Source organism: Lonchura striata, chromosome 36 (genome assembly GCF_050655825.1).
Source record: "Lonchura striata isolate lonStrDom1 chromosome 36, ASM5065582v1, whole genome shotgun sequence".
Classification (NCBI taxonomy): domain Eukaryota; kingdom Metazoa; phylum Chordata; class Aves; order Passeriformes; family Estrildidae; genus Lonchura; species Lonchura striata.
The window spans coordinates 5350108-5363577 of NC_140738.1; the positions used below are offsets into that span (position 1 = coordinate 5350108).

The 13470-nt window shown below is 52.6% G+C and overlaps 1 protein-coding gene across 1 annotated transcript in view; it reads right to left on the reverse strand.

The window, feature by feature from the left end:
- Window positions 1-13470, reverse strand: part of LOC144248803 (uncharacterized) — a 1234558-nt gene that overhangs the window by 1035384 nt on the left and 185704 nt on the right. Inside the window, 1 exon segment of the mRNA XM_085565667.1 lies at window positions 981-1236. Coding sequence (XP_085421793.1) covers window positions 981-1236 — 256 coding nt within the window.

Genomic DNA, 13470 nt, shown 5'->3' on the forward strand with positions numbered 1-13470 from the left:
CCTCCCTGCCCCCCTCCCACTTTCCCTGTTTCCTTTCCCTTGTCCTATTACCCCTTTTTTATGTTCCCACAAATTCCTACCTCCTTTTCCCCCTTTCCATGGCCTCCCTCCACTAGTCCCTTTCCCCAGAGTTCCTTCATAATACCTGAAGGAGTGTAATTGGTGGGGAAGAAAGGAAAGTTTTCCTAAATTAACCATCTTTTTCTTAAAAAGTAATGATTTCTATTTGGAGTTTCCAACAGGCACACCACCACCTACATTACCTCGTACAGAGTCTGTCACAGCCAGCAGCACTGCCACAGGGGCCAGAGAACCAGTCCCTACTGAAGGCTCCTGATTCCATCTCCTGATAAACCAGACTAAGAAAACCCCACATCCCTCCTGCCAGCTCTAAGAAAATCTATTTGGACATTAGAGACTCAGAATTGTTTGCATTTTGAAAATTGTCGTATGAGCGCTTTTGATTGTTTTTGTCATTTTGTGTTGAATCAGTTTGATCCTCCAGAGAAGCTTTCTTAATAATATAAAAAGGGGAATTGTGGGGATCCTGGGGGGCATTTCCCTGGTTTGGGGAGACGCGGGAGGCTTCCCTCAAGGGGCTGTTGGACTGTTTGCTCCTTGCCCTGTTCCTGTGTCTGTTCCTGTGTCCCTGGGCCACTCCCTCCCTGTTCCCTGACTGGGCCTCACCTTGTACTGCCCAGGGGCCAGGGTCACCCCCACCCCGACTCCTCAGGACAGGGAGAGCTGAGAGTTGGAGCAGGGGGATGGGCGTGCTGGGGAAAACCCTGAACATCTCACGGCATGGCTGATTCAGACATCTGTGGATACCATGCAAAGGCCTTTTCTGCTTCTTTACCGTGGACTCTCCTTTTAGCAGCTCAGGCTGCAACAACTGGGGATCATCCAGCCTGGATCCTCCCATGGGGATGGAGCTGGAGCAGCGCACAAAGCTCTTCCCCCACTCAGGACACCCGCAGGGCCTCCCTGGTGTGGAAGTGCTGGTGAGTGATGATCTCTGAATTCCACCTGAAGCTCTTCTGACATTCCAAGCACTCATAGGGCCGTTCCCCAGTGTGGATCCTGTGGTGCTTGGTGAGGTTGGAGGTCCCACTGAAGCTCTTCCCACATTCCTCACACTCGTAGGGCCTCTCCCCAGTGTGGATCCTCTGGTGTTCCATCAGGTGGGAGTTCCAGCTGAAACCCTGCCCACATTCCAAGCACTTGTGGGGCTTCTCCCTGCCATGAGGCTTCTCCACCAGCTCCGAGCTCCGGCTGGATCTCCGCCCACCTTCCTGGCTCAGGGGGGCTCTTTCCTCCCTGCAGCTCCCTGGGCTGGGTTTGCAGCTCCTCCTCCTGCAGCATCTCCGGGGCTTTTCCTCCTCCTCCATCCAGCCACACCCAGGGAATGACAAATCCTGGTTTGGGGGAAAAACAAGAGGCGAGCACCTTGGACTGGAGGCTCCTCCTGCCCAAGTCCATCCCTAGAACTCAGCAGGACTCTTGTGTCCATGAAAATCTCCACAGTCTCAAGGTTCAGCCCAAAACAACACTCCCAGGAGTTCCCTATCTCTGATCTCTCCACTTTTGGGGTTCCAGAGGTTTCCTTTCCTTGGGATGATGGGGGTCCAATGGCTCCAGGGGTTCCCCCTTCTCAGGTGTCCTGCTTAGGGATGATCCAGGGGCTGTTGGGGCTCCATGGGGTCCCTTCTCCCCTGATGATCTACTCTGAGATCCCAGGTGTCCCAGGGGTTCCTCCTCTCCAGGCTCCCCCCCTTTCCAGCCAGCCGGGGGTCCCCCAGCTCCAGGATCGCCCCTCTCTGCTCTCCCCACTCTGGGGGTCCCAGGGGTTCCCCTCCTCTGCTCCCCCGGGGGTCCCCAGGACAATGTCCTCCCCCTGGTGACACTGGGCAATGGCCACATGGACTCCCAAAGATCCCCCAGGGGGCTCAGCTTTGGGGTCCTGCAAGATCCAAACCTACACACACAGAGAGAAAAAAACCTCCCGGGGTTTATTTGGGCCTCCCAGACGAACATCTGGGGCTCAATTCCACAATCTGCAAGCTCCAAACACACCCCAATAAAAACCCTCTCAGGGACCCCCCGATAGATTTGGGGCGAGCTCCCCCTCCCCTCTCACCTGCAGGATGAGCTGGGGGCGATGGTCCTGGGGCCAAGGGTGCTGCGGCCTCAGGGGGCACTGGAACCTCCTGTTTCTCCTCCTTTTCCTGCTCCTCATCCTCATCTTCCTCCTCCTCCTTCCTAATCCCACCTCCTGCCCAGTTCCTGCCTTCTGTATATTTCGAGTGGAGCACCTTGCTTGTTTTTAGAGCGAGAACAAAGATCCCCGCGGGAACACGGCTTGCTGGCTTTAGTCAGAAGTAGCGGTGACTAAAGGTCCTGTTTCCTCTGCTGTGCTCCCGTCCTTGTTCCTCCTCAGTGTTCAGGCTGGGCTATGGGGTGTCCCTGTTTGCTGCATTTTCAGAGCTCCTCCTGGAGCCTTTGGGCAATAGGCTGTGCCCTGGGAGGGTTCTTTGTGCTCCTTTGTGGCCCAGGAGAACCTTCCGGGCGGTTTCTGCGTGAGCTGCTGCTGTGATGTCACAGGAGCACTGCCACGTCCCCGAGGTGCTCCCGTGGCTGTGGGACACGGAGGCCTCAGTGTCCCCAGTGGCTCTGGGCACTGCTCCGTGCCGGAGGATCCTCCTGCCCGAGGCATTCTCAGCACCAGCCCAGCCCTGACGGGTGTCCTTGTGTGCTTGCAGGGCTGCAGTCTGCAGGCGTGTGCAGCGCAGCCAAAATGATCCAGCACGTGGCTGCTGCAGTTTGCACGCTGTACTCTGTGGCTTATTCGGGCTATTTTTTAACCCACTTGGCACGTAAGTTGATGTTTTCCCTCGGTGCTGTGGCTTTGCGCTTGCTGTGTGCTTTCTGTTCTTCCTCTGGACCCGAGCTGACTTTGTAACCAAATGGCCATGAAGGCTCCATTGCTTTGGGAGAGCTCCTGCCAGCAGCTGCAGCTGAAAAAGGGGGTGTCTGCAGCCAGCGGGGCGTGCACAGCATTTGCAATGAGCCCTGGGGGGTTCTGTTCCCTCCAGCGGGGAGTCTGTGGCAGCAGAGCCGGGAACTCCCTGCCCAGCCAAGAACTGACCCAGCCCAGCATTTTGTGCTGTTCTCTTGCTGTGGGAAGGGACTGTGGCTCCTGGAGGGACGCTGGGAAAGCAAAATGCTCTCTCGGGGTTGACTTGCACTGTGGCATTTCCCACCACAGGCAGTTTTTTCCTGACAGCATCTGGTTCATGTTCCCTCTCCCGTTGCAGGGCACCTCATGTGTGGATTCCGAGCAGCTCCTCCTCCGGTGAGTGGGAAAGGAACCTTTGGTGTTTGGAATTGTGCAGTAAACTGTGAGCTCGGCGTGTGGCAGCTGAGTGCCAGCCTGGGAGGCTGAAGGAAAGTTCCTGTCAGAGTCTTTGCAGCAGCAGCAGCAGCAGCAAAGGGATCCCCAGCAGATTTCTCCTTTTCTGCTGCTGAGCTTTTGAAGAGCTGCAGGTCTGGTTTTGCAGGCAGAGGATTGCTTGCTGGCTTTAGCCACAGTGGAATATCGTTTTCCCAACAATAAGTGGCAATGTCGACTTTAGCCCATTGTTAGTTTGAAGGACTCCAAACCCAATTTCTGCTTAGTGCAGCTGGATGTGCAGCTGAAGGCAAATAAGGTGATCACTGAGATAGAACTTCCCGTCCCTCACGCTGCCATCTGTCCACAGGGCACAAAAGCAGCACCAGCCCCTCCTCTGGCTCCCTCTGCTTCCCAAGAGGAGGCCAAAGAGGAGGAAGACAGCGGTGAGCTCCCCGCTGTTCTGGGGGACGCTGGTGAACTTCCCTCGGTGCCGGGAGATGACAGTGAACTTCCCGCTGCTCTGGGAGACGAGGGCGAACATCCTGCGCTGTGGGAATACAGCAGCGAGGCTCCCGCGGCGTGGGACAAGGACAGTGGACATCTCCCGGCGTGGGACGAGGGCAGTGGATGTCCCCTGGTGCAGGACGAGGATGGCCAAGCCCCCATGGTGTGGGATGAGGACAGAGGACATCTCCCGCTGTGGGATGAGGACAGAGGACATCCTGTGCCTTGGGAAGAGGAGGGTGAACTCCCAGCATGGGAAGAGGACAGTGAACATCCCCTGGCTTGGAAAGATGATGGCGAACCTGCAGCATTTTGGGAAGAGGACCCAGAACCTCCCTGTGCTTGGGAAGAGGACACTGAACCTCCCTGTGCTTGGGAAGAGGACACGGAACCTCCCTCCGCTGTGGGATCCTGGGCTGAAGGTTCTGACAGCAGCACAGCCCTGCAGCCAGAGGGGAGAGGGGAGTGGTGCCTGGTGCAGCTGAGTACGTCTGCTCTGTTCCTGTGTTCAGAGCAGGGGCTGTGTGTGTGTCTCGGCATCAGCTGCAGCCAGCGTTGCTCTGCAGCTGAATGTCACAGGGGCATTTATTGTCCTTCCCCAGCTGAGACCAAGGGGCTCACGGCCCCAGGGAGTGGGGCTGCATTCTGGCTCTGCTCTGGTGGGGTCTCGCTCTGGGAGGGAGCCTCTTCCACGTGGTTTCTTTCAGGGAACATCGTGAGCGTGGAGGAGCCAGACGAGAAATACCTGGAAGTGGAGCAGATTGGCCAAGGGTAAGTGCACGGCAGCTACTTCTGCACAAGCAGCCCAGGGGCTGTGCTGGTGCAGGATCAAGGGAGAAGTCAGGAGAGCTCCAAACACCTTCAGACACTGGGGTGCCATCCTGCTGTCTCTCAGTCCTGATCAGAATTGAGAACTGTGGTCAGAAGGAGCCGTCACAGGCCCCTGAGGCCGGCAGTGTCCTGCCTGCAGCAAGGAGCAGGACCTGGGAGATCTTCTGTGTCTGGAACTGGATTGCCTAAAAGAGCCACTCACCATCTGGAGACTGTCAGACAACAGCTCTCAGGGAGATTTCTTTCAAGTATTTTGCTTCATAAAATATCTTCCGGTCAGAATTAACAACCTAAAGGTTTAGAAACAGGAACCGGAGATGAACTAATAAGTGCTCTATTCTAGCACAGCTCGTAGAGCCCATACATTCAGCAACAGACACAGAGCTGATGCACTCTGGGGGAAAATGCATCACCTGCCTGATGGCAGGGCCCTTGTGGATCCTGCAGGTCTTAGGCAGGAAATGGAAAAGGATGAAATGCATTCTTTTCCAGTTCTTTAGACACCCATTGCTCACAACAGGTTTTGAACTAAAGCAATTAAGTGTGGACATTTGGGATTTGCTCCAGCCCAATTCCTTCGTGTTGGGTCTCAGTTTTCTCTTGCACACCTGGCATGGCAGAGGGCTGGTGGCTGCTGCGCTGTTGTTGCAAGGGTCGATGCACCCAGGTGTTTGTGAGCGCTGCAGGCAGCAGAGATCTCCTGTCTGGGTTAGCTTTCACTCCCAGGGCCTCAAGCACTGCTTCTTTCTTCTCTGCTGTTTTGTCTCCAGGGCTTTCGGAACCGTTTCCAAAGGACTCGACCGGGCCACTGGAGGAGAGGTCAGTGCCAACACGCCCAGCACGTCTGGCAGCTCTCCAGGGCTCTCCCCTCTGCTGGGAGCTGTGGCTGCAGCTCTGGGGGCCAGCAGAGCTTTCCTGCACAGGCTGCTCCTCTGAAGGCAGAGCAGTGTCAGCCTGCAGAGCACAGCTGGGACACACTCAGTCCTTCTGGAGTGCCCAAAGGGATGCAAGGAGGGCAGCGGTGTCTGTGAGAGCAGGACATGCTGGCTTGCTCTTCATATCTAAAAGTGTGAATGGATCAGTGTTGGAGACTGAGGCCCAATTTATCTTCACCCCAGCCGCAGACAGGAACACTATTTAGCAGTTTTTCCATCCTGCCTTTCATCTTCAAAGGGTACCTCAAGGCCTAATTAGGGTGAGATCCTGCTTGGGCTCAATTTGGGACTTTAGTTCCACTTCAGCTGTCCACAGAGAGAGAGGGACAGAAATGAGAAGATGGATGTCCAGAGCAAAGCTCTCTCCTAAACTCTGCAGTTGTGTTTGGGTCTGGGGTCAGTGACAGCCTGTGACAGGGATCACCTGAGCAATGGATGTGTGTGTTTGCTTTGTTGTGCAATCCCAAACAGAGCAGCTGCATCTGAAATCATGACCAAATCCCATGGAATTGCTAAAGGGTTCCCGGCTGTTTTGCTCTGTTTTCACAGAACCAGAATTACCTCCTGCTTGCAAAATGTATTTGAATAATAATGAGAGTGTTGAGGCTATTTGAGAAGACTGTAGGTGCAGAGAATGTGGTTAGAGCTGGGAGGCTGACAGCTGAGGGGCCATTTCTGCAGAGCTTGCAAGGCCAAATGTCTCTGGCCATGTGTCCTGTAAGCAGCCCCAGCAAGCTGAGCAATGGGCTGTGGAAATGGCCCTTGCTGAGCTCTGGTGCCCATCCCAGGGCAGTTTGGCACAGCCCGGCTCCGTCGCTCCAAAAAGCCTCGCCCCGTGTTGGCTGTGGCCTCCTGCCACAGACTCCTCCAGTTAAAGGTCTGCAATGTCCCCTCAGGTGGCCATAAAGAAAATGAGTCTCAGAGGGCAGAACAGGGAACGCGCTGTGAATGAGCTCCTGCTCCTGAAGGACAAGAAGAACCCCAACATTGTCAACTCTTTGGACAGGTGAGTGCTCCAGGCCTCATCCCGTGCACGGGCCCTGCCTTAACCTTTCCTGGCAGCCGTAGTCTGTAGCCTGTTTTGAAAATGCCTGACCCAGCCGTATCTTCCCAAAACAGCAGCCTGGCAGTTCGCTCCCTCCGTGTGCCTTGGTTGCTTTGGTTTGGTTTTTCCTTCATTGACCCCGTTTTCTGTGTCTTACAACAAGTGCTGATAAACCACAGCAGAAATTATTTCCATTGGCTTCTTCTTCCCAGCCCTTTTGCATTGCTGCAGATGCCAGGAAAACCAGGGCCTTGTTTGCACAAATGCCTCATTTGCCCATTTTTCACTGGCCTTGCCTGTTTCTGAAGGGACTTTCTGAAAGGTTTTCTGATTGCTTTTGTCCCAAGTGCTGCATGGCCTCCTCCCCTGGATAACCCTGGGGGTTGTGTTGCCTTGTTCTGCAGGGAATGGTGGAACTGATGAGCTCAGAAGCTGAACCAGCTGGGGGCCAGTGTTGTGGTTCCACACTGATCTGGGCTGTTGCTAAACTGCATTTTTCACCTGCTTGCCATCTAAGGACTCTCCTTTCTCACAGGTGTCTCTTCCTTTAGACTGTGCAGATTCCAAGGACTCTGCAGCCTCGCAGGAATGTCTCTCCATGGGATTCTGTCCTCATGGACAAGTGACCTGGAAACAAAACTCCACTCCAGGCTTTTCCATGGGGGAATTGAGCACTGCACATTCATCTCCATGCCACTGCTTTCCTCTTCCAGCTTCCTTGTTGGCGGAGATCTCTGGCTGGTGATGGAATACATGGATGGAGGAACTTTGCAGGACGTTGTCAGACAGACACGCATGGCTGAAGGAGAGATGGCAGCTGTCAGTCGGGAGGTGAGGGATCCTGCCTGTGGCTGCCACGGCTTGGACACGATGGTCCTTCCATACAGGCATGAGAACAGGAGTGGCTCCATGCTCAGGGCTCTGTTTCTCTGTTGTTTTTATGAGCTGGAGAAGAAAGAGCCTCTGCAGTGAACGGCCTGCCAGCATTGCTGCACTTCTGCTCTGTTCTTGCTCTCTTTCCTGCTGTTGTGGCACTCTCTGTCTGTTCTGGATTTGATGTGCTGTTCTCAGCTTTGCCCTGAACCGTTTGCCTGGAGCCTGTCTGCTCTGCACTCCTGGCCTGTCACAGCAAAGCTGCTGCTGGCAGAATTCGGACCTGTCCTTTCTTGTGTGATAGATTCCGGCCATTGGTTTTTGTCCTGGTGTTTCTTGTTCTCTCTCAGTGCCTGCAGGGCCTGGATTTCCTCCATGCGAACCGGGTGATCCACAGAGATCTGAAGAGCTCCAACATCCTCCTGGGCATGGCCGGCTCTGTCAAGCTGGGTGGGTGTTCCTGGCCAGGCACGGCGCTCCCGGGTGCGGCTGTGGGGCTGCTTCCCAGTGCCGGCCAGAGCCCCACAAGGGCTGCTGGGGGCACTGCCCGGCCCCTGCTGCCAGCTGAGAGCGGCTGCCCCTGCAGAGAGCTCCGGAGAGCAGCAGGGTGCCAGGGGTGGCTTTGCTATGGGTATGGCCCTGCCAGAGGGGCAGGAGTTGGAATCTAAAGCTTCAAGGGAATCAGTAAAAGCCACTGCACGAAAGCTGAGGGTTTCTTTAAGGGTCCAGTTCCACCTTCCCTTGGCTACAGCCCTGAGCACTTTTCCAGCTCACTTCACTACTGCATTCTCAGACTGAGAGTGGGGAGTCTTGGTGCTTGGTTTCCTCATTCCAACTGCCTTTGACAGTGTTTGTTTCTGTCCTCAGCTGATTTTGGCCTCTGTGCTCAGCTCAGCTCTGAGCAGGACCGGCGCAGCTCCATGGTGGGCACTGCTCACTGGATGGCCCCAGAAGTTGTGACCAGTTCTCCTTATGGCCCCAAGGTGGACATCTGGTCCTTTGGCATTGTGACCATCGAGATGGTGGAGGGAGAACCTCCTTACTTCAAGGAAACGAGGGCCATGGTAAGAGGCAAATTCTCCAGGGGCTGCAGAGCCCTGTGAGCACAGGGTGACCCTGCACTGGGAGCAGCAGCTGGAGGTTTCTGCACCTGGGGAAGGGAATTCCCAGAGCACTCGGGCCTCAACACAGACAAATATTCTGCAGTCTCCAGCAACAATTTGCTTTGGGATTTATGCTGTTGCAGCTCTTCTGGCTCTGAGGATGACCTGAAAATGTGAATCAAGTGCATCAGCTCTTTCCAATGGTTGTGGCAGCACCAGGGTTTGGGTTTTTTGGTTGGCATAGGAAAATGAGCTGTGAGCAGCATCTCTGCCAGGGAGGAAAGTGCCCCTGGAGCTGGGGCTGAGAACCCGGGGTCGCTGTGAGCACCTGTGGGTGGGAAGGAAGCTGGCAGAGCGCTGAGTTTGCTTTTCCTGCAGGCTCGCGCTCTGATCCGGCACAACGGGACCCCGCAGCTGCAGGAGCCCCGGCGCCTGTCGGCTCTGCTGCGGGACTTCCTCGAGTGCAGCCTGGAGCCGGACGAGGAGCAGCGCTGGTCTGCCCAGGAGCTGCTGCAGGTGAATGCCGAGCGGCTGAGGGGAAGCAGCAGCGCCAGGGAGGGGTTTTCTGCTGGGGCCCCTCCGATAGTCTCCAGCCTCGCTGCGTTCCACACGCAAAGCAAGCAGAATCCTCGCCGGGTTTGGCTTGGCAGGGTCCTTTCGAGGGCATCTGCCCCTGGTGCCCCACAAGGAGCAGGGCCACCTTCAGGCAGGTCCGGTGCTCAGAGCCCTGCCTGGCCTGAGCTTGGATGTTCCCAGGGAGGAGGCACCTCCCACATCCCTGGGCACCTTCTGTCAGTGTTTCCCCACTCCTGGCAAAAAGATTCTGCCTTAGATCTAACCTGAGCCTGCTTCCCTCTCCTGAGTTTCTGACCATTTCCCTTTGTCCTGTTGCAACAGAGCCTGTGAGAAAGTAACAGTTCATTTCTTTCTTTTTTATCCTTTGGGCAGCACCCGTTTTTATCATCAGCCAAGCCTCTCTCCAGCCTGACCCCTCTGATCACCGCAGCAAAGCAACTGAGGGAGCAGCGGAGGAGATGAAGCACTGGAGGACAGCTGTTAGTTACAGTAGTTAGTTAGGACAACTAGTTAGTGATGGTAGTTAGCAGTGCTAGTTGGTTATGGTAGTTAGGACAGCCTGTTTGTTACAGCTCTTATGACAGCCTGTTTGGTATGGCAGGTTTTTGAATAAAAACTCTCTTAAACCTCAACTCCCTTGAGGTGTCCCTTCCTCCTCCCTCCGTGACTCGGCTGCCCGGAGCAATGTGAGGGGAGAGCGGGCCCAGCCTGGCCCAGAGCTGAGCCCCAGCAGAGCCCTGGCAGAGCCCAGAGCAGCCTCGGATCTGCAGAGTCAGCCTGGGAGGAGGCGCTCGGAGCCTTCTGGGCTGCACCCGACTCTTGGTTACAAACTGCGTGTGCTGGAAAATGCCACCGGCTCTGCCAGAGGGCAGAAGGGGCCCGGGGAAGGCCCCAGTGCTCCCTGCAAGGGAAACACCTGCCCTGGGTTTGTTATACAGAACTATGTAGTTGGTGGCTTTTGCTCTTATGTCTTGACTTCTGCAACTTATTCTTAATCACAACGATTTTGATACAGTACAGTTTGTAATCACTTTTAACTGCTTTTGCTGTAATATAATTTGTCAGCTTTTTGTGGCCAATGCCCTGGCCCCTGTGTAGCTCATATCCTCAGAACTTCATTCATGGCTGATAGTTTAGTTTGTGCACAGTGTGAAAAACATACATACTAGTTTTGGCTATTGCAAAATATTGAACTGGATGCCATGTGTCATGCATTAGAATGTTAACTTTTGCAGAAATAGCTGTAGTTGTGAAATAATAACTAATGCTTTTATTTTTGTAACTAACTGACAGTAATAACTCAGAGGTATTTGTGAAACAGCCAATGTTGATTTAAATACTTGTAGAAGTAGCTAAAACTGTCTGTATGGCCAGATAACATTTAAGGAACGGGTGTGCTGAGGACCCTGCCGCTGACCCTTTGACTGTCAGGAACTGTCTCCTGCTGATGTGGAAACCCAGGTGTCCCAGGGTGAGGTTCTGGTGTTTGTATCCCCAATCGTGGGTTCTGTTCATGTTTGATATTCTGTTCTGTGCTCTCAGAACTGACTCTGAAAGTGAAGGTTTGTTTTGTCTTGTTATCAGCTGGCTCACCTCCCCCCATGGTCTGTTCTCCACAAGAAGCTTGTGTGGGCTGGCTTGGCTTGCTTTTGCTGGCTTTGTTTGCTTGCTCTTCCTTCCGCTCTTGCCTTTGCTTTTTTCTGTTAGTTAGTTTAACTAGGCAGTCCAATTCTTTCCCTGGACTGTTTCTTTCCCTTTCCTTCTTCTGAATACCATCCAACCTGCTCTGGACTGGGACCTGGGAACCCCGAGGAGCACCGGGAGCCTGCGCTCTGTGATCTGCAGCAGCCATCCCCAGTGCCCAGAGCAATCCCCAGCGCCCAGACCCGGGCGACCACCCCCAGGAGAGACTTTCTGGATTTGTCATCTCTTCAGAGTGGTGAAAGAGTTTTGTTGTCATCTGGTGTTGTTCATTTTTTTTTTAGTGCTGGGGAGTGTTTTGTTTGTTAAATAAACAGGTTCTTTTCCACTTCTCTCAGAGAAAATTCTTCCCAAATCAGGTGGGTGGGGAGGGGCTGTGGGGGTTTGTTTTCTGGGGGCTCCTTCCAGAGGAGGATCTGGGGGATTTGCATTCCAAGAGCACTCAGGGTTGCGGATTGAGGTTATGCCCAAGGGGATCTGGGGTTGGACAACACAGCAGGACTGAAGGTTAAAAATGTCCAAGGGGATCTGGGGTTGGAAAACAGTAACACCTAAAATTCTGCTGGGTTGAGAGACATCCAGGATTAAACCTGCTGGGTTGATGGATTAACATTCCATGAGCACTCAGGGTGTAGATATGTAATGTAGACTGTTTGAAAGTAAAAGGTACCTTGTTGTATGTGAGAGTGAGTGAAAAATAAAAGTGAGTAAATGTAGATTAATGGAAGTATATATAATGTAGATTGTTTATTTTGAGCTTTACTTTATCTCCTTGGAGGGAGGTGGATTGTGTTGAATGGTATTGTGAGAGAAAGGACTTTTTGAGTAGTTGAAAGAAGATGGTATTCTGGTTGTTAGAGAAAGTGGGAAACAGAGGCAGAGGACTTGTGAAGAAATGTGAGGAATGGACTATCACATCTAAAATGGACAACACCAAAATACACCAAAGGAGTGTTGAAAAGGACTTGCATAGAAAAATCAGCAAAAAGGAGTGACAAGGGAAACAGAGGGCAAGCCTGGACTGAGCACTGTACTCACCAGTGAGAAGATCACACGTACCTGCTGTGGGCAGCAGCCCCACAGGCAGGGGAGGTGGGGGTATAAGCCACGCCAGACCTCTGTCATTCCTGTTTCTGTCTCTCATTTGTTGTCTTTTCCCTTCTGAGATAGCAGCAAGATCGTGTCACAAATGCTACAGAAAGTATCACATGGAAAGAAACCAAAGTTCCTTTTTGTTACACACACCCATGTCAACAGCCACTGTTATAACCCATCCAAATTAAGTACCTGCAGGCAAAATGGGGAAAAACTGCAGTGTACCAGAATAGGTTGGCTTTAGACTGTTTATTGGCTAATGAAGGGGGTTTTTGTGGAAAGTTTAATATATCAGACTGTTGAAAATAGATGACAACGGGGAGGTCATCCTAGAAAAAAACAACCCAGACACCAATCCAAAAATGGGAAAACAATGTTAAAAACTAACTGGTGGGGTAATGTATTGAGGCTGGGATGGTGGAAGAAATGGGGATTCTTCCTTTTATGTGTTACAACTGTTATAAATGAAAATTTGTCCAGCCAAATTAACATGAAAAAATAAAATATTTATTTTGCAATCAAATTCTATCTAGGCCAGCCACAAGGAAAGAACAGAGCCGAGCCCGGGGTCGGCCCTGGGTGTGCAACAAAGAGGTCAGCCTCAGCACAGGTTTTCCTCTAAGCCCACACACCTCCATCCTGGCACAAGCGGTTTTTATAGGGAAAATTCTGCCTGAGGCCAAGATTTTGGCAGTCAGTCTTCTCTTCAGAGTCCACATGTTAATAAGATTTTCTGCTTTGGTGATGAGGGAGAACAATTCAGTGTCCGGAGTTTGTTGAATCCCTTGATGAAATTTACAGGAGGGAAGGCTGCATTCACCTGTGTCTGCCCAAGGATTTCCATTATATCCATCTCGGGTCCTTCAGGCAAGGATCAGCACCGGGGGTTCCTGCATCTCCCCAGCCATGGCCCATCTCCTGGGGAGCCGCACCTTCTTACTTGTAAATCAGTTTCCAATATACACCCGGTCTCACCTGCGAGGGTGGGGGGGAATGCTTATACAAACGTGTAGAGTGTTAGAGTGTTCTAACAAATCTAACAAATATTCAATGTCACATATATAATATTAGAAATGGCGCCAATTATATCTGCTACATATAACAGTATGGTAAATGTAGCTTTGTAGATAAAATGAAGCTTTAGTAGTAAAAAAGAAACTATGTCTGTGTGTGTGTGTGTGGGGGGGGGGGGTTAAGGAATGAGATACTCGCTTCAAGGAACACACAAATTCTCCAGAGAAGAGCAATTTATGGTTTTCTTATTAGAAGAAGCTGATTTCTTCACGCCTTGCTCAGACTCGAAGACCCCGTGGGGATTAAAGAAAGCAGTTGAAATACAACAGAGTTTTTTGTTTCAAATAGAATGTATGCATAACCATGAAGGATATATGAATATGCAACAGTGTATTGTTTTAG